We start from the raw sequence: 22,536 nt of genomic DNA on the forward strand, positions 1-22,536 counted from the left end.
ACAAAACTTGGAAAGTTATACATTAAACAAGTAGGCATTCTTTACTAGAAACCACTTATTAAACAAGTTTATTGCAAGCAATAGCCATAAGAAAACTACAACAGAAGCAGACATGTTAATCAACAATACCGCCAGTGACTAGTAACAGATGGAAGAACTCTACATTTTAATGGAGAGAGACAAACTCAAACAAAAAATTATGCTTAAATCATGAGAAAATCATCTTAATGCACATATCATACAACAGGAACTCACCAAACTTTTTTGTAATTCCTTCATGCTGTTGTTTCTGATTATCAGAAAATCAGGAAAGCAAAACAGGCTTGCTCGATAACCGACTCTACGCAATGTAACCCTCGGCAATAATGCTGTCATTTGCTAATCTTGACTGTAAATCTTTCAATTTGAATGATTGACTCCCGAAATTCAACATAGAAGTGTCTCCGGTTACATCCCATGCGGGGCTTATTTCCATCACTACCTTCTGCAATAACTGCTCCTTGAAGCTGTCTTCAAGAAATTGAGTGAAACATACATCATCTGCTCTGAAATCGAACAAAATGCTGCAAAGTCCTAGAGTCGCACAATAATCAAGAATTGTGCTTAAGTTTAACTTTTGAATGACTGTATTTTTTATTTCCTCTGATTTTGGTTGCACAGTTATGGCTTTCTCTGACAAGATTAGTATTTGTGTTCCGGTAGCGGGACTAGGAAGGCATATCGAAGAAGTATTGTTTCTTGCTATCACAATGATCAGAGGTTGATTGGCTCTGGTTTCTTTTGATGTTGGCAGTTCTGACATTTTGGATAAAGAATCACTAGATATTATAACAGCATCATATTCCTGCAGCAGTTGTGAATAGTATCCACCAAATTCTTCAGCTCCTTCCCCCAAATGATTTAGTATCCCTCCATTGAACGAGAGGGAATACCTGCGAGTCATATGAGAGAAAACTTGTCTAAATTATGCAGTTGAAGACAAATCTTTTACACAATTCGGCTTTCCGGTGTCCCTCAGATAGAACACAAAAGTGGTAGCTCTTACTGGATATGTGAGCACCAATACTCAAACAAAACAAAACAAAAGCAATTATGTTCTTCATTAAATTAATCATCAAAAGCAGTTCCTTAGTTACCTCAAAATCACAATTGGGTTCCTGTTATATATCTTGCTTGGAGCTTCTTACATGAATCTCACATGTGGAAGTACAGTCCCTCCACTTTAATTGCTTACGTTCATGATAATTCAAAGAAAAAGATATATCCTTTGAAATCATTTTCACAAAAGAAAGAAAGTAGGTATTCTTCACTAAATGTCATCAAAATCACTTATTTAGTTACCTCATAATTAAAATAGGCTCCCAGGTACCAATCGTTTTTGAACTTTCTTACATGAATCTCACAAGTGGGAGGAGGGGAAAGTTCCTCCTCCTTTTGTGATTACTTCCATGATAATCAGAGAGAAAGATGTAACCTTTAAAATCATTTAACAGGAGAAAACTATATATATTCTTCACAATCACAAAAATCACTTCTTTAGTCATCTCAAAGTCAAAATTGGCTTCCGACTACCCATCTTGTTTGGAGATTCTTATATGAATCTCACAAGGGAGGAGAGGGTAGTTCCTCCACTTCTATTGCTTACTTCAATTATAATCAAACCCAAAGACATCGTTCAGAATCATTTTCATAAAAGGCAAACATCAATATTCTATATGAATGACCAAAATCTATTCCTTAATTGCCTCAAAGTTACAATTGACTTCCTGCCATCTATCATGTTCAAAACTTCTCATATGAATTTCAAATATTAAAGGAAAGAATTGTTCCTCCACTTCTATTGCTTACTTTCACGATAATCAAAGCCAAAGACATATCTTTCAAAATCCTTTTCACAGAAGAAAAACAGTGATATTCTTCAATACATAAATCATAAAATCACTTCTTCAAATGCCCCATACTCATTACTCATAATTGGCTTCCTACTATCTATTATGTTCAAATCTCACGAGTGCGAGAAGACTTCCTCTTCTTCTATTCCTTACTCCTACCATAACCAGACCAACAGATGTATCCTCCAAAATCATAATCACAAAGAAAAAAAAATCATTATTGTTCACCATATGAATCATCAAAATCACTTCTTGATATTCTTCAATACATAAATCATAAAATCACTTCTTCAACTGCCCCATACTCATTACTCATAATTGGCTTCCTACTATCTATTATGTTCAAATCTCATGAGTACGAGAAGACTTCCTCTTCTTCTATTCCTTACTCCTACCATAACCAGACCAACAGATGTATCCTCCAAAATCATAATCACAAGGAAAAAAAAAATCATTATTGTTCACCATATGAATCATCAAAATCACTTCTTTAGTTACCTTATAGTCACAATTGGCTTCCTACCACCTTGTTTGGAGTTCCTTGCATGAATGAATCCCACAATCAACCAGAAAGCCTAAGAGGAGAGCATTACCACTTCTTTCGCTTAATTCCATGACAATCAAATCAAAGATATAATCTTTAAAATGAATTCATATTCACCAAAGAAAAGGATCAATATTCTTCACTATAGGACTCACAAAACTCACTTCTTTAGTTACCTCAATGTCACAATAAACTTCTACTACCTATCATGTTTGAATCTCACAAGTGAAAATCAAAACCAAAAACATACCAAAATCATCTCAACAAAATAAGAACATCAAAGTCTTCTTTAGTTACCTCAAAGTCACAAATGGCTTCCCAGTAAGCATCTTATGAATATAAGCTTCATTGAGCTTCCTACACATCAATTCCTCCACACCAACAACAACCTCCATTCCTGCATCTCTGAGCTTCTCCACTCCTTTTGATGCCACAATGGGGTTCGGATCCACCATCCCAATCACCACTCGCTTCAACTTCGCACCTATAAGCGCTTCCGTGCACGGAGGAGTCCTCCCGTAATGGTTGCAAGGCTCCAAGCTCACATACGCCGTGGCGTTCTCCGCCAGCGCCCCGGCATCTCTCACAGCGAAAACCTACACACTCGAACACTACCCACTCACTGAGGATTTTCCACAAACACATAGCCGGCACTAAATGTTATCTAAATCGATCGATCGAGAAAGAGATAGAGAGAGAGAGAGAGAGAGAGAGAGAGAGAATGGAGGAGGACCTCAGCATGGGGTTGGCCGGCCTTGGGATGGAACCCTTCGCCGACGACGGCGCCATCCTTAACGATGACGCAGCCGACCATCGGATTGGGGCTAGTGCATCCGATCGCTGTCCGGGCGAGCTCGACGCACCTCCGCATGAAACGCGTATCATCCGTCACCTGGCAACGAACGCCGATGAAACGCCGGGGATTGCCGGAGGGGATCTGGGCGCCGGAGGGCCTTGCGCGGGCATTGATGGCAATGAAAGGTTGGGGTTTGGAGTGGAGGAGAGGGAAAAGGGTTCGGATGGTGTGAGATGGGCATGCCAAGGAATTCGCCATTGTTGTTCAGCGAAGAGGAACACCAAGACGAAATAAAAAAATAAAAAAATAAAAAAATAAAAAAATTTTTAAAAAAATTTTTAAAAAAATAAAAAAATAAAGGCAATTTTGCTGATATATTTTTCTTCTACAAATACTGTGAGTCTTTTATCTAATTCACATATTAAAAAAAATCGGTTGAAGTTATTCTTATTTAGTTAATTCATGAGGTAGTATTTTTTTTTTAATAGATAATCCTAATGGTTCCACTGTGAAGACCTTCAACAAAATAGCTGGGGTTTGAAGGGGTGGTTTACAACTGTTTTGTTAGCTTCTTTTATGAGAGTGGGATTTTAAAAGACTCTGCAAGAAGGTGGGATCTCGGTGAGTACGTTTTATTGGCATCCAGTCTCGAACAACATCGCATTGAGGACTAAACAGGATTTATGAAATTCACAAGATGGAGGTGGATTTAGATTCAAAAAGACAAGATCTAGATCCAGTATTTTATTCTCACATATTTAATTAGTATTTTTGTTATTTTTTAATTAATATTTTAACAATATAATATGTCACGTAACGGCGAGAGTAACACCCTTTTCGTGGACAAAAATTTTCAATTTCAGAAAAATAAAAGGATGCAATAGACCCAAAAATTAATAAAGAGGTTCAAAGGACTGAAACCATATGATTAGAGGGACTAAATTGGTAATTACATTCACTATCATACATCATTTAGATTAATTATTTCATAAAACTACATTCAAGTTCCATGCATCTTGTTCATAACATCATACCTCAAAACTTTAACAATTCTACAATAGTTCTTCCATAGTTTACACATGGTGCTAAGCAAGTCTAATAATATCTATCTCATAAAGACTACCCAATAACATGCATCAATTACACCCATTATTATACCTCATTAACTCCATAATTTATAGACATGCACTAACTTGTTGACATAACAATATAACTCATCAAAACATAATATCAACCTCATTTATATCAAATAAACCCATCGTAGTCATTGTAATATTAAACAATTTCCATTCATCCAAAAATGCATACACTCAAACTGCAATACTTAGAACTTTTTTTTAGTTTTGTTCCTTACTTTGGTGTGTTCAGAAGGGTATTATTTGGTCTAGGCTGAATCCACACAGTTTGTGCGAATCAACACAATATGTGCCATCTCCAACATAGAAAGTTTTTGGTAGGTTGAAATCCGCATAGCTTGTGCGGAATGGCTGTGCCAATTCCAACCTTAAACCTTTTGTTGAGCCGAGATCCGCACAGCCCATGCGAAACAGCATAGCACTTGTAGAATTTTCGTGCACCATTCTTTCTTGTTGCCATGAGGGTATTCTTGTAAATTTCAAACCCTAAAACCTTTTTAATCTTTCATCTCCTCTCCTTGCTCTCATTCTCTTAGCATCTCCTAGGGTGAGTAGAAAGCTCTTGAATGATCTCCATCTCCCCTTCTATATTGAAGCTCCATTCTCCATCCTTCCTTCTCTTTTGAAGCTAGCAGGGTGAGTACTCCCATCTCTTTGTTCTTCCCTTATTTTTCTTCTTGATGTTCCAACGTGGATGCTAGAACTATAGGGCATTGATGATGGGCATGAGAAAGCTTAATTCTTATCCCACATTATTGTATGTTGAGTCTTAGAAGCTTGAAAGGAGTGTTTGTATTTCTTGTTCCTCCAAGATTGTTGAAACCTTGAATCTTCATTTTGCTAAAAATCATGTTACTATATCATTACTGTAGCACTGGTAAATCTTGCTTCATTATCTTGTTTCCTTAGTTTGGAAGAAAGCCAACCATCTTAGAAACTCTTTAGAAACCCTTAAACCCAAGTTTGAGCCAACCCTATACCTCTTGTAGGGTTCCATTACGTATATACTTAAGTTTTTCTTGATGCATCTTTTTGCTCTTCCTTTTGTTATTTCGCTTATTCCCTTTTGTTGTTTACTCCTGTGTGTGTGTGTGGTTGTGTTTTGATTAGGTGGTGAGATCTAGGCTCAAAGCAAGGAGCCAGGGGAAGAGTAGCACTCTTGTGAACTATAGTCGCCTAAGTTGTGTAAGGGTTAAGTTGGAATGCATGATTCTAATTATCTAAATGTTTTAACTGTCTGTTTAAACTATTTTATGGATGTATCATATTAAATTGGCATTTTGGTTGATTTGAAAGGTTTTCTATGCTATTGATTTATATGCAAAATTCTAGACATTTGAATGAAAATGATTATAACTATACCTATATATTGGAATTAGAATGATTTTTGAAACCACATTTGTATTATCATACTTTTGGCATTTATGAATATGAAAATGGTTTTCATTTTTGAAATATGGATATTGTCTTAAATTTGGACAGTATGATATGTCGAATATGTATTGTATTATTTAGACACCTATGGGTCTTGAACAAATACATGGAAGTGGCACTACTGTCATAATGTTCTTGACAAGGTGGTTTAGATGGCGATGGGGGCTTAGCCCTACTTGTAGTAGGGGGTTTCCTCGGCCAGCCTATAGAGATGGCGTGGAGAACCTAATTTTGTTTGTCCATTTCAAGTGGCGTGGAGAGCCCTGATTGGATGTGTATCGGGAACTCGGAGTTACCATATTTACCGAGGTTTTTTGGACCAGTACTCGTTTGATCAATGTGCAAACTTTATATTTGGGAAATTAGTGTTTTCATGTAAACGAAATCTTTGATATATCACCTCTTTTACACTTTTTGGAAAAATTGGTTTGACGACGACTTTTATGTATTAATGTTTTTAAAACTTGTATTATGCCAACCCATGATTTATGAATGTTGAACCCCTCACTTAAGCAAAAGATATTCTTTTTTGCTACTTATGATTCCATATGCTTACATATGTTGATATATATATATATGTTGAAATGTTCAAAGACTATGTATTATTGCAAAAACTTGTCAATTGGAAATTAAATGGTTTACTTTCATATTCTTTTAAAATTGTGCTAACCCATTTACTGAGTGACTTTAGTTACTCAAGCTCTCCCTCCGTTCCAGGCTTTAGTACCCAGTGGCATTGCGGCGAGACAGAGTGTTGGGAATCTTTTTGTTTTATCTTCCCCCATCTCTAGTCTCAAAGTATGTTTATTTCTTGAGCATGTTTGCATTGTATAAGGGACATGGATCATGGATCCACTAGTGTCTTTTGATTATGAAAACAAGTCTTGTGGGGTACTTGTTCTTAATTTTGGAAAAACCTAATTGTGTGTGACTTGTATGTCTCTTAAAACCCTATTATCTTATTGATGATATTATTGCTTCCTCTGAGTTATCATTATGCTCCATATCTTGTATGTCTCTTATTTGTGATTTTGTATTTAGTGTTCTGTTAAGCCCAGGAAATTATAAGCGTTGCTGTGACTAGAGGGTTGGGTGGTGTATATCTTTACTTGGGTTGTTGCGACGATTGTCGCGTAGCGGTCCTGTAGGATGGGGTGTGACACCAACAGTTTTAAATTCAATCATCTTAATTCAAATTCACAGCAAAATTTCCAAAGAATTTAAGACAACATGCACAAAGTCATTCTCATCATAAATGTAGCCTATAGCAGCTAAATTAACACCATTTCAAACCAACCAAAATTGATTTAAAATTCGTTAAAACTAGGAAATAATTTTATTAAACGATTAAAAACATTTAAAAATCCTAATATAATTATACATTCAACTTAACCCACTCATAAACATAGCAAGTCGGGCGTCGCGATGGGGCTACTCCTCCACCGGCTCCTTGCCTTTAGCCAAAGCCTCACCGACTAAGATCACACCAACACACTGCAAGGAAATCAATAAAATAATGATAGCAAATAAGGCGATATGCATGAATGCAACTCTAACCCTAAAATGCAATTTGATTCTAATTGAGGCTTTGATAGGGCTCAATCTCAAGCCCAAATCTATGAATTCCCTTGGGCGGGATCTCCATTCAAGGCTAAGAAAACAATGGAAATGAAGTGAATTCATTAGTGCTACAGTAGTGTTATAGTAACCCCGCAATTTCAAGCTGAAGGCTAATCATGATTTCAACAAGATCGGGGAGAAAACAAAAGAATACTTCTTCAAGAATATTCTTCACATCAAACAAGAAGACATTGTAAGAATGAAGGCTCAATGATCATTATCAAACGAAGCCCTAGATTCATTCTATTAAGGATGAAAAACATTGAGAAAAGAGAAGAAGAAACCATACTTCAATAATTTCAAGAAGAAAAAGAAGAAGAAGTGAAGGATAATCCTTCAATCCACAAACAAAGGATGTGGAGAGTGTTGGGAAGGGCTCTCATCCAAGAAGAAATAAAGAAGAAATGGGAAAGAAGGGTTAAAACGAAAAAAAAAAAAATGGTAAAAGACCATCATACCCTTGCCTCAATGCCCTGAAAAAGCCTCACACGGGTGTGTGCCATGTTCACATGGCCTTGTACCTTTCTACCAATTGCTACGTTACTGTACTATAGTACTTTTGTATGTTACTTTTACTACAGTACCACAAACTACCATGAAGGCACAAGGGCATCCACACGAGCGTGTGCTACTTTCACATGGTCCTGTGTTATTATGTCTTTCTGAGAATTGTTGTAGTACTTTCGCTACAATATTTTCCAAACGTCAATAAGACAAAATGACACTCACATGGGCGTGTGTCACAACCATAAGGTTGTGTGCAACTTTCACATGGTTGTTTGTCACCCCATGTCTTTCTGGGGGATTGCTACAGTATTATTGTTGCGGTACTCTTGCTATAATTGGCAAACACCAGAAAGACACGGGCATGTCAATGCCTGTGTATCTCCTGGGATGTCGCATAGCTTCATACTAGGCCATGTGAGTGCTAATGTGCCTCCCAGGTGCCCAAAATTGGTTCACACGACCATCCCCACGGCGTGCACATGCCCATGTGGATTTCTGGCCACGAATTCTATAGAAAAATGCAGAAAATAACCATTATACAACCAAGGACACCACAAAGTACTCAAAATAAACTACTATTCACACACCCAAAACAGAAGACAACTACGAGCGGAAGCCTTTAATATCATATATATTATTGGATCCTTATATAATGTGTAGTCCATAACCGAACATTATATTCTCTTTTAGGTTACACTTCTTCTTAATTTATAGAAAATTCAACTTCATATTGTCAATTAAGTTATCCATCTTCAACAATTGTGAAGGAAATGCTAAGCTCTTTTAATCTTCATCCTATCTACATTTATCTTGCCTCGTATTTAATCTCACGGCCATCAAAGAGGCAAGACGACAAATTCTAAATCATATAATGAAGCTGAGTATGGTAGTTTAAAAAAAATAATTATTAAAATTAATTAGCAATGATAAAGTAATCATTGATTGAGTTGAAGGTCACGACAAATAGAGCTGATAGATCCAACTATGCGACAAATGTTGTGCATATTAATCAATAGAAATGACCGTAACGACATATAATTCGATCGGTCTATGGATCCATCACAAGGAACAAATCTAATCATGGTGTAAAATATTTTATTTATTTTATCTAACAATGAGCTTTCCCAATAAGGAAAGTGGGTTCATTAATAACTCATAAACCATATTTTTGAGAGAATTTACTCTTATACAGCAAGATACAGATGGGCATAGTGAAGTATACATTGTCCAAATACGGTTAACCAAAATAAATTCATCCTAATCTTCCTTCGTCTTTGTCTATATAAACTAAGGACCCCTTTCACTCTCAAACCATCAAAATTTCTCCTCATCCTCCTCCAAAGATGCAGCCCTCTTCCACAAAGAAGACCAAAGGGAGACAAAAGATCGAGATCAAGAAGATTGAGAGTGAGGATGTTTGCCATGTGACATTCTCGAAGCGCCGCATCGGAGTGTTCAAGAAGGCGAGTGATCTTTCTACTCTCTGTGGAGCAAACATTGCACTGGTGGTGCACTCTCCGACTGGTAAGCCATACTCATTCGGATGCCCTGATGTGGAGGAGGTGATCAACCGGTATTTCATAGGAGTCACCATGGATGATGTTCTGGGCCTGACTCAAGGACAAGGAGGACATCCAACCCTTCTCAAGGAACTCAATGAGAAATTCATGGAGGAGTCAAAAAGGATTGATGATGGAAAAGCCAAGAAAGTGATGGTGGAGGGGGCTAAGAAAGAATTAGGGAATGAGAAGTTTATTCTTGCTATGAGTTCTGACATGGAAGAGCTTCCACTTTATGAGCTTGAGGGACTTGAGGCGGACCTTGAGAAGATTAAGATGAGACTTGATGCAAGTGCTAGAGAGCTTCTCATGAATGTGAATCCATTGGACATTATTGGTACCTACAACCAAGATCTTGCTATGGCTCCATTTGCTGGTAGTGGAGCAAACCCTTTTGAAGGGAACATGGGGTTTGGGTTCTTTGGTCAGGGGAACTATTAGATTTAATATCTATTCTGAAAGTTTGAAGAATTAGTGTTTGTTCTTCACCAATATGATATGGTAGATGTTTGTCAAAACTTTGTGTTTTTCATTATAAGAAATAATAAAACTTTATTTGAGAATTTGTGTGTTGTCTTTCGTGTTTTTTATAATTTTCTATTAAAGATTTAAATAAATTATTTTCCATTGTGTAAATTTTAAATTATTGTTTTTTCCATTCATAGTGTTCTTGGTTTTATACAGATGCAAGAATTACAGAAATATGATAATATATTAAAATTAATTTCAGAGTAAAAGTTTTAAAAAAACCTATTTTTAGAAATTTTTATATGGAAGATTCATACTGTTGATGATTACTGTCAGGTTAATGAATCACGTGATATCATTTAATTTTTTGGCTTTGACTTCATTTATGTATTTATTATGTAATTAATAGTTTTAAACCATCTCACTCATTTATTGTTTTTAAAATTTTTAACTGTTGTTTAGAGCGCTCTCAAATAATTTTGAATTTTAAAATCCATTTTGAAAGTTTGAAAATCCTAGGTTTATTGGTTATCACTCATTTTTGTTTGAATTTTGAAATTTTATGTTACTATATTATAAAACTTTATTTCGAAATTGTTGTGTGGTTGTTTTTATTTATTTATTTATTACAAATATGGACAAACTATTTTGTGCTCCACAAGACTTTGAATTCTTGATTAATTTTTCAGTATATGTATACATGTGTGAAGTGCAGAAATATGATACTGATTAGGGTTTTAAGATTCATTAAAAATTTTTTTAGAAACTCTATGTTAAAAAAATTTTTGGTAGGGGGAATAATGACATACATGATTGTTGTAAGATTAATGACTCACGTAATATCATTTAATTCATTAACTAATTTAAATTTAATTATATACTTATTCTAAAATTTACTTAAATAGTTTTAAAGTTTTAATATCCACTGTGAAAGTATGAAAATTAGGTTTTATTTGCCACGGTTAATTCTTGTTTTAATTTTGATACTTCATGACATGACATGATATAAATAAAATTTATCCTAAAATTATTATCTTATTATTTTTATTATTTACTTTTTTATATAAATGTGGACAGATCATCTTGTGCTGTGTAAGCCTCGAACTTGCCAATAATTTTAATTTTTTATTTTTTTAGTGTATTGGTTCTGAGCACATGCATGAAATATGAAAAATATGATAATTGTCTGCAATTTAGGGTTTATTTCAGGACAAATTTTTAAATATATATATACATATATATTCAGAAAATTTTATATAGATAACTTTTATATCAATAGTACTGTTTTCCATACTGTACTGTTTCCCATAGTACTGTAATAAATCTCTCCCCCAACAATGTAAGGGGGAGGTCATGGGTTCAAATCTCTCCCCAACAGTACTGTTCCACATACTGTTCATACACTGTTCATCCGAGATTTTTATACTATTTTTATATTGTACATCCGGGTTCCAGTACTGTTTAGTACTGCTATATTCATAAAAAAGGGCGTTTGTCGTCTATTATTTAAAAACTTTCATACCAATATGCTACATGATCATTGTAAGATTAATCAATTGTATAAATACCAAATAAGATATTGCCTTTAATTTTAATTTTAAATTTATTTTATAATTACCTAGCTTTAACTGATGCAACTATGTATGTCATCATTTGCTCTGTTCATAATATTTTTAAAAAGATTTTTTTTTTTTTAAAGTCCTTGGTTTTTGACTTGTAAAAAACAAAAGAATGTGAAAGTTCTCATAAAAATTATATGATAACTAAAAAAGTTATATTTATATATAAAGAGAGAATCATTCCTCTATAGACGTCTAATCAGCTGTTGAATTTTGATCTAACAGACAATATTGATAAACAGTAATTACTATAGTAACATATACATTCATTAATGTTGCCCATTGGATCGTTATTCAATAACTGATAATTGGGCGTCCATATATATATATATATATATATATATATTATAAGTACATAATGAGTTAATGAAATAGCTTAATATTATATGGATTATTAGATTATGGATTTAATATATATTACTATAGACTTATTATGAAATTACTCTCTAAAAACATTGAAAATTTTGAAAATTTATATAAATTATAAATAAATGTTTTAACAAATATAGTAAGATCGAGATAAAAAACTCATATGGAAAAAAATTAAGAAAATTTATTTTAAAAAAAATTACATCAATGACTATGACTATAGAGGGTTATTGTAGGTTAATGAATCAAATGATATCATTTAGTTTATTAATTTAAATTTGAATCATACATCTATTTTATGATTAATTAGTCGTAAACTATGAAATTTATGTATTTTTTTGCTTAAAAAAACTTCCGTTTATTGTCTGAGGGAGCTCAATTATTTTTAAGTTTTAAAGTATTAAGGTAAGGCTCATACAGTGAAAAGGATGAGCTAATTATATAGTTTTTTTTTAATAAATTTGAGGAGTTAGAAAAATAATACATGCATAATTAAATTTGGAGTTGCTTATAATGACTTGATTTTTGAATTAAGAATAAGTTATTTGAATAACATTAAATATTTTTATGTCTAAAGGTTAAAAAAAAAAGGCCAAATAATCCAAGCAAATAATTAATGAAAAGAAAATGAATTACAAACATAGTAGAAGATACATTAGGAAATGTTTGGAACTTTGGATTAAGGTAAATTATCACTGACTTTATGACAATTTAATTTGATAAAATTGTGGCTTTTTATTTAAGTGCATAATAGTATTTTTTTTTTTTATGAAATTAACCATTTTTTTTTTCCAATTTAATGGGTTACACAAACTTTTAATTACTAAGAAAAATTATAGTCACTAAATGTTTATAAAACTAATTGAATAATTTTTTTATCACATAAAGCAAAAGATAATTTATATCTAAATAATTGCTTCTGGATTTTCATGTATTTCTAAAACCATTCATACTTGCAAATAAAATTGTTCATATTGGATATTCATGTTGTAAGAACAATAGTTCTCTAAATAATTTTCTTTGTAACGGATACATTTCAATTGTAAAATATTTTATATCAAATTTAAACGAAGTGAGTAAACACAATGAATGCTTAACAAAATTATTGACTCATATACACACGAAACTACTACAATTTAATCTTTTCCAATTCTCAAATTATTTGTAGATAATTATAGAACAAATTTAAAAAAACCAAGGTTGAAAATGACTTGAATTTATTGATAAATAATATGGTCACATGTAATGTCAAGTTTTGAAGAAACATGTTCCTTTCATTGTTGTTCATGTAGCATTTTCATTTGGTACAAGGCCAAGGAGAAAGTCAAACAAGTCCAAGCGAATGAATGCTAATATTGATTAGCTTTGTAGCTTCACCATGTTAGGGAACAATGAACAAGCCTTTGAGTCACAATTGAAGAGCTTGTTGCCATTAAACCAAGAGAACATAACTTTGACATCACATCACGGTCAATGAAAGTTAAAAATCATAAAATTAAAAAAAGTTGGAAAACAAGGGCTTTCTATTGATGATGTTTGTCTCTAGAATTTGAAACATTTGATTCTTTGCTTATCTTCTCATTTAGTTTTATAGTACATTGAACCATGATTGACATTTGTCAATATTTATATGAATAAATAGATATATTATACGAGGATAAAATTCACAACATATTAACTTAACAAATAGATAATTAATTGATAATTAACAAAATATTTAAATAAATCCATATTTATTGTCACTCAATACAATATATTATATCAATTATAAAAATAACTAATTTCTAATGCCAAAACATAGATTGTTACATGTACGTATAATATATTGTGTCAACCTGACAAGGAAGCATTGGATAAATAAGTAATAAATATTTAACTGATTCCACAAAATTCCAAGTAACACAATAATTAATAAATACTCATATGATTTCATTTAAAGCATCAAACGATACAATATATTGTGCCAATATAACAAATAAGCAATTAATAAATTGCCACCTGATAAAACACATGTAGCATACTATGTATGTTAATACGATAGATAAATAAGTAATTAAATGGATAAGTAATAAATATTCAAAATATTCTCTATGAATAGCCATACGAGAAAACATATATCACATAATATGGTGTAATACAGTATCATGTGAGAACAACAAAAAAGCAAAAATAATTAATCAATATTTGAATAAATTCACATAAATAACTAGGTAACTAAATATATGATATAATATACACAAACAATTAAAGAGATAATTAAGAGATATTTAAATGAGTTTATTTGAATAACTATGCGACAAAATATATACGACAAAATAAATACGACATAATATGTATGTCAACAGATCAGATATATAATTAAATGGATAATTCACAGATATTAAGATGGCTCACATAAATAAATATACAATAAAAATATATGTGACATAATATACTACGTCAACATGACAAATAGGTGATTGAAGGGTACTTAATAGATATTTAAATGATTTCGTATAAATAGTTATATGACAAAACATGTACGATATAATATGGTATTCTAACAACCAAATAAGTAAGTAACAGTTATTTAACAGATAATTAAATGTTTTTATGTGAATAACCACACGATAAAACATGTCACATAACATCATAACAAATTGACAATAGAAGGATAATTAACAATTATTCAAAATTTTGAATGATTCTACATAAATAGTTACACGACAAAACATGTATGATATAATTTAATATTCCAATAAACAAATAAGTATCCAATGGTTTATTAATAGATAATCAAATGATTATATATGAATATGCACGCGACAAAACGTACGTGACAATCTAAAATCTCAACACGAGAAATAGACAATAGAAGGACAATTACTAACGGCTAATTTAAAATAGTTACAAAAAATGTATTTTATAATATAGTATTCCAACAAACCAAATAAGTAACTAACGGCTAATTTAATAGATAATTAAATAATTTTACATGAATAATCACCTGACAAATCATACGTGGCATAATTTGGAAGCTCGACACAACAAACATACAGTTAAAAATATAATTAATGAATATTCAAATGATTTCACATAAATAGTTACACGACAAAAATGTATGAAATATTATGGTATTCCAATATTCAAGTAACTAACTAACATCTAATTAATAGATAATCAAACGATTTCATATGAATAGCCACATGATAAACTATATCTAACATAATATTGAATATTAACACCATAAATAGCCAATAAAAAGATAATTAATAGATTCGAATGATTCCACATAAATAATTGCATGATAAAATATGTATGATAGAATATGATATTTCAATAAATCCAATAAGTAACTAATAGCTAATTAACATATGATCATATGATTTGACATAAATAATATCACTACTCTAAGTCCACACCTTAAAAGACTAGCTTCATTGGGTTGGTTTGCCGATCCCTTATAACCCTAGTATTACCTTAACACTCAGTTGATGTGGGACTAAACCAGCCTATGAAACCATGATAGGCCTCATCACCTCCAATCTCTGAAGCTCTCGTCAGGGGTCATGGTGTGGGACTACACGTGGTATGAGAGCCTCTTGGTAGCACTAGCTTGTCGAGGTTTTTAACCATAGCGGGGGTTATAAGACAGTTTCAAATTGTAATAATAACCATGCGAGAAAACATTTGAGATGTAATATGAAATGTCAATATGATAAGTAAGCAATTTAATGGATAATAATCATATATTTAAATAGTTCTTCATAAATTCTTATATGACAAAATGTATGTGGCATAATTTGGTATAACAATATAAAAAAAAGTAATTAAATTGCTAATTAATAGATATTTGAATAATTTTCATATAAATAGCCATGTGACAATATATGCTCGACATAAAATAGTATTTCAACACACCAAATAAGCAATTAATAGATAATAAACAGATATTTAAATAATTCCATATAGGCAACTACGTGATAAAACATATGCAATGTAACATAATATGTCAACGATACAAATTAGTTAAATAGATAATCAACATATATTCAAATGATTTCAAATTAATAACCACGCGACAAACGTTAAAAATATAGTATTACAATAATATAAATAAGTAGTTAAATAGATAGCAAACAAATATTCAAATGGTTTTAAATAAATAGCCACGCGACAAGACATATACAACACATTTTTGTTGCCAATATGACAAATAAATAAATAAATAAATAAATAATAATAATAATAACAATAATAATAATAACAATAATAATAATAATAATAATAATAATAAGCAAATAACAAACAAGCAACTTAGACATATCCCTCGACTCTGCATGAATCAATCAAATGATTCCACATAAGTAGCCACACAACAAAATATGAACGATATATAATAGTAATATTCCAACAACCAAATAAGTAACTAATTACTAATTAATAGATCATTGAATAGTTATCCAACAAAACATATGCCACACAATTTGGAATCTCGACACAACAAATAAATTATTAAAGAACAATTATTAGATATTCGAATGATTCCATATAAATGATTACATGACAAAACATGTACGATATAATATGACATTCTAACAACCATGTAAATAACTAATGGCTAATTAGCAGATAATCAAACAATTCCACATGAATAGCCACACGACAAAATATATGTGACATAATATTGAATGTCAACATGACAAATAGGCAATAAAAAATATTTAACATATGTTTGAATGAGTCAACATAAATAGTTAAACGCCAAAACATTTACAATATAATATGATACTCTAACAAATCAACTAAGCAACTAATAGCTAGTTAATAGATGGTTAAATGATTTAAGATATATAGAGTCATGAGGTTAGGTTCGCAATCTAAAAGACCAACCTAATAAAGAGAGTTTGTCTACCCTTTTAAACCTTAGCATCACCCTAACACATAGCTGATGTGGGAGTAAACCCACTTGTGGTTTAGTAACATGCTCTATCAGTCTAATCCTTGACACCTCGTTAGGGGTCACGATGTGGGACTGCCCATTATACAAAGCCTCCTCATAAGCACTAATGTGTGATAACTTCCAGCAATAGTGGTTTTGGTATAGCCCCATATTATGGCAATTGCTATGTGAAAAAACATTAGCGACATAATTGTTAGTGCAAAATGCACTTTAATTGGCATGATTTGACATCAAGTCAAGGTGATGTAGCATCCATGGTAACGTGGCATAGATGATGGCATGGATAGCATAGTGATATGGCAAATAAAGTTCTTTGCTTAAAGACAAATATCTTGGGAGATCTTGGTGAAACTATTTTTGGTATGTGTTATAACTTGAAAGCAAGATTTTATCAAGATTATATTTATGAGATTTGATTGAAGACTAAATATGGATGGAGGCTAATTGAAGAAATACTTATAAATGATTGAAGAGTTACTTATTAGAAGATATATCTATTGTTGGTATGATTTTAAGATCCATAAAGGCATGGTTTGAAGAACCTTAATAGTATGATCGAAGGCTATTAATGCTATAATAGGCATGATTGATTGAAGAACTATTCTTAGGAATATTTGAAGACCAAACTTGGTGAATTGAAGATCAAATTTGGAAAGTTTCGTGAAGACGCACAAAGTCGTGCTCCCCTTGTAAGGGGACTGCGTGATCAGTAGCTGAGGAGGTAGGCTAGTTTCTGGTAGTTGGGATCGGGAGATCTGGCTACATCCACTCGGACTAAGCATGACAGAAGGTACCGGTATGGAACCAGAACTCAGTCAAATCAGCAGTCAAGGCTATGTTGCAAGTTCGATTACAATAGGAGTTGCAGCAGTTAATTTTGAAAGTTTCTAAAGTTAGTATTCTCGGAGATTCTAAAAGTGGTATGGGACGTTGAGACGTCTATATAAGTAATCTTGCTCTAAGATTATGTAGATGAGCTGAGCAATAGCTTTAGTGGGTATTAGAGAATCTAATGAGGTTTCCTATCTATATTTGAGAGGTTGAGAGAAAAGTTTTTGTACTTGTGTATTTTCACTTCTTTTAGTGAATTATTAATCTCCGAGCTTGGCCACCAAGACGTAGGCTAGTTGACGCCGAACTGGGTTACTGAACTTGTGTGTCTACTTTTTGTTTTTCGTTTGTGTGAGTTTTTTATGAACGCGGAATTAATAGTAATAATAGAATATCAACTTCATAAGTAAGCAATTTAATGGATGATGGACATATATTCACATAATTTTCATCAATAGCCCCTGGACAAAATATATGCGGTAAACACTAAATAAACAATTAAATTGATAATTAATAGATATTCAAATGACTCTACATGAATAAAAAACATATGAATAGCCAGATAGGATACATGTACGACATAATATAGTATTTCAACACATCAAATAAGTAACTAATGGATACTTATAATATATTTAAATGATTTCATATGAGCAATCACACGACAAAACATATACGACATAATATGGAATGGCAATCCTACAAATAAGTAGCTAAATGGATAATAAACAAATATTATGATGATTTCAAAATAATAATCATGCGTCAAACATATGTGACAAAATACGGTATATTCATACAACAAATAAATAAATAAATAAATAATTGATATGTGGCATAATATAGCAGATCAGTGATACAAATAAGTAGTTAAATAGATAACAAATATATATTCACATGATTTCAAATGATAAATAATAATTAATATATGCTACATATGGTGTTTCAAATTTATAAATAAGCAGTTGTATAGATTATAAAGAGATACTCGATTTGCTTGATAACATAATGCAGTATGCCAATACAATAATTTTTAAATGATTGTATGTAACCATATAATCATACAATAAAATATAATATGTCAGTATAACAAATAAATAACAAATAACTGACTGATATATATTTATATTATTCTACCTGAATTATTATATGCACAAAAAAAAAAAAACTATGATTACGGCAAATCAGTGATTTGAGTAACTAAAATATAATGCACAGATATTATAATTCAAGATACACATTGCAACCATCCATTTCAGAAAAATCTATAGTGTATAAATAGGATGCAATACAGCTACTAAAGAAAGCGATTTACAAAATTCAACAAGGTGCGGATCCGGGTTAAAAAACCAAAACCCGTTAACCCGTTTAGGGGAGACAAAGCCAGGTTGGTTCTTCAACAAAGACCACATTGGCCTCTTGCTGCTGGCCGTGAACACTAAAGTGGGCCCCCACCCAAGCCCATCAACATCCAACCCAAGTCCACGCTGGCGGACAACACCAGCCCAACCTCCAGCCAAGATCCCAACCAACTCCACCCACAACCTGACGAATCCCATGGCATTCCCCGTAATTTTCCCAACCTTTTTTACCTCATCATCCCAAACTCACAATTCTCACCCACCGTTCTCACCCAAACTCTCTCAAACCCCTCCACGTCACCATGTCGGTAAAAGAACCCGACCTTTCAGGTCCAATTAAGTTCTTATATCTGGCTTTGGATTCCGAACCGCCAATGACAGCCTGTAATCCAGCTGTAACCCAGCTGCTCTACCCGTACAGCTAGCACACAATCCGCTTAACCTAGTCCACTACACGTGTCAACCACCTATTCGTTTCCAAGAATCAGGATTGACCAGCTTAACCTGATCCAGCGGAAGCAAACAAAGCACCCTCATCTCTCCACTACCTCTCTAAAAGCGCGAGATAAAGAAACGAACAAAACCCTCGCCGCTTGCGCCCCCACTCTCGTACGTGCGCTTCAGCTCCAGCTCATTCCCGCACGCTTTCCCATGCAACTAAACTACTCCTCCCTCTCTCTTATACCTCTCCTCTTCTTCTTCTTCTTCTTCTTCTTCTTCTTCTTCTCCCTCTCAAACCCTAACCCTAATTCTTGAATCATCCTGAGGCCACGCAGCACCGGCGGGGATGGATCCCTGCCCTTTCGTCCGGGTCCTTGTGGGCAACCTCGCGCTCAAGCTTCCTGTTGCGGCGCGACCAGCACGCGCAGGTGTCCACCCTTCGGCTTCTCCTTGCTACTGCCGCATTCGTCTCAACAAGCTCCCTTACCAGACTGCTCCTCTCCCGCTTGACTCCGGCGAGACACCATCGAATTCTCTGTCTGCTAGCTTCGATTTGAGCCGCGCTGACCTTGATCGGCTTGCCGGGAAGTCGATCTTCGCCGGCGGTGCTCGGATCAAGATCGCGATCTACACTGGTCGGCGTGGGACTACTTGTGGGGTTAGCTCCGGCCGGCTTCTCGGTAAAATCACTGTTCCTCTGGATTTGAAGTCCGCTGAAGATCGCTCTTGTATATTCCACACTGGATGGGTCTCGGTGGGGAAGGGATCCAAGAGCTCGGTCTCAGCTCAGCTTCATCTCACGGTGAAGTCTGAGCCGGATCCGAGGTTCGTCTTCGAGTTCGACGGCGAGCCGGAGTGCAGCCCTCTTGTTTACCAGCTTCAAGGCTCCATGCGCCAGCCTATGTTCTCATGCAAGTTCAGCTGCCGTAGCGCCGCCGATCGCTGCCTCCGTTCCAGGTTAGTCTCCTTCTCATCTTGAAATCCCTAGATCTTGCTGTTCTACAGCTCGGAATCAAACTTTTTCATGGCTTCTCACAGATCAGTGCAAATCGAAGGCAATAACTCGAAGGGATGGCTCTCAACCTTCGGATCGGAGAGGGAGAGACCAGTGAAAGAGAGGAAGGGCTGGTCGGTGACCGTCCATGATCTCTCCGGCTCGCCGGTGGCCATGGCGTCAATGGTCACGCCTTTCGTTGCTTCTCCGGGAACGGACCGCGTGAGCCGCTCCAACCCCGGTGCTTGGCTTATTCTTCGCCCCGGCGACGGCACTTGGAAACCCTGGGGCCGTCTTGAGGCCTGGCGCGAGCGCGGCGGCATTATCGACGGCATTGGTTACCGTTTCGAGCTTCTCCCGGACACCACTTCCCCCTCCGGCGCCGGCGTCTTGTTAGCCGAATCCACTCTCAGCGCTAGCAAAGGCGGCAGGTTCTCCATCGATCTCACGTCGACGACGAAGCCGTTCTCGCCGGTGACGAGCCCACGTGGCAGCGGCGACTTCGGGCACGGGCTCTGGCCATTCTCGGGGTTTGTGATGTCGTCGACGGTGGAGGGCGAGGGGAAGCAGAGCCGGCCGACGGTGGAGGTCGGCGTGGCGCACGTCGCGTGCGCCGAGGACGCGGCGGCGTTTGTGGCTCTCGCCGCAGCCGTCGATCTCAGCTTGGACGCTTGCCGGCTGTTCTCTCATCGTCTTCGCAAAGAGCTTGAGTTTTCGGAATAAAATAAAATAAATTTTAAATAATCTTAATTATTATTAGTTTGTTTATTAATATTAATATTATTATTATTATCATTATTAGCTGGTTAGATACTGACGTTAGAGTGGTTTTTGTTAATTTTTTTAGTTTGGTGTGGTTTTGCTGGAAAGTGTACAGATGGTCTTCTAGGTGTTTTTTTGTGGAACTAGAAGTCTGGTTTATTTTAGTTTGAGTGGAGGTTTTGATATTTGGTTTTTTGAATTTTGAATAATATGAAATTCTAGTTTCCTTTATTTATTTATTTATTTATTTGGTTTTGAATGTTGTGGGATATTGTTTTGGGTCATGGTCAAGAACTTTATGAAGATAAGTGATGAGGATGAGAGAGAATGAGATGGTGGGGTTTGAAAGCAAGTTGGCAAAAGGCTGGCGTATGTTTAGGTTGTTTGGTGTGCTTTAATTGCTGGCAAAGCCTTCCCACCATTTGCCACTCTCTCTCTCTCTCTCTCTCTCTCTCTCTCTTGTATGCGAGTATATATATATATATATATTTATAAATCACTTGCAAATGCACACAAACCATTAGTTTTTGGACACACAGATATATATATAAATATAAAGTGGCTTTTATCCCATTATTTTTTTTAAAATAGTGAAATATTAAAAATATTATAAAACGGTGGATCTCTCCACAAGAGTTTGAATTTAAAATTATTTTTTTTAAAATGATCTTAGTTTTTACCAATTTGTTTTGTACTAATAAATGCACCAGAGGAACAGTGAATATAAACTGGGTAAAAAGAGTTAAATTTTTTTTATAGGGCATCACTATATATATATATATATATATATATATATATTTAAAATTTTGAGGTTTAATTTTCAATTTGAATTAAAATAATTACCGGCTTCAATTTTATTTTATAAGAAAAATATTCAATAGATTTTGATTTATTTTTTAATGTTAAAAATTCTCTGGAGGTGAGATAAAATTGTCAATTGGGTAGACAACATTTCTATATATAATGAAAATTTTTTTTGGCATGTACATCATCAAAAATAGGCGGTAATTTTTTAGTTGAGCACTCGATGATACAAATAGAAGTTAGATAACCAATTTAATTCAAATTAAAATTTAGACTCCAAAATTAAAAAAATTATACTTTGGTGACTATCAAAAAAATTTATCCTAAAAAACATTTATAATAATTATAAATGCTTTTAATTTTTCATTTTTTCCTTGAATTAGCTCAAAATGTACTCGTAGACTCGTAGTATATGTAAGTGGTCATTTGTTCCTCATGTTTGGAATAATAAGCATGA

General features: G+C 34.0%; 3 protein-coding genes across 3 annotated transcripts; 2 read left to right on the forward strand and 1 right to left on the reverse strand.

Annotated features, from left to right (window-relative positions):
- Positions 1-22: 22 nt before the first annotated feature.
- LOC120278090 (riboflavin biosynthesis protein PYRD, chloroplastic) lies at positions 23-3,506 on the reverse strand. The gene is made up of 3 exons (XM_039284999.1): positions 3,170-3,506; positions 2,734-3,032; positions 23-932 (listed from the first exon to the last, which is right to left on the reverse strand). Exons 1-3 carry the CDS (start codon positions 3,488-3,490, stop codon positions 341-343), a joined length of 1,212 nt encoding a protein of 403 aa, XP_039140933.1. The 5' UTR covers positions 3,491-3,506; the 3' UTR covers positions 23-340.
- Positions 3,507-9,228: 5,722 nt separating this feature from the next.
- Positions 9,229-10,051, forward strand: LOC120278091 (agamous-like MADS-box protein AGL29). The gene has a single exon (XM_039285000.1). The coding sequence runs from the start codon at positions 9,273-9,275 to the stop codon at positions 9,927-9,929; it is 657 nt and encodes a 218-aa protein (XP_039140934.1). The 5' UTR covers positions 9,229-9,272; the 3' UTR covers positions 9,930-10,051.
- Positions 10,052-19,010: 8,959 nt separating this feature from the next.
- On the forward strand, positions 19,011-21,439 carry LOC120278009. The gene is made up of 2 exons (XM_039284895.1): positions 19,011-20,476; positions 20,558-21,439. The coding sequence occupies exons 1-2, from the start codon at positions 19,866-19,868 to the stop codon at positions 21,234-21,236; spliced, it is 1,290 nt and encodes a 429-aa protein (XP_039140829.1). The 5' UTR covers positions 19,011-19,865; the 3' UTR covers positions 21,237-21,439.
- The last annotated feature ends 1,097 nt before the right edge of the window (positions 21,440-22,536 follow it).

This window comes from Dioscorea cayenensis, chromosome 15 (genome assembly GCF_009730915.1).
Source record: "Dioscorea cayenensis subsp. rotundata cultivar TDr96_F1 chromosome 15, TDr96_F1_v2_PseudoChromosome.rev07_lg8_w22 25.fasta, whole genome shotgun sequence".
NCBI classification, from domain to species: Eukaryota; Viridiplantae; Streptophyta; class Magnoliopsida; order Dioscoreales; family Dioscoreaceae; genus Dioscorea; species Dioscorea cayenensis.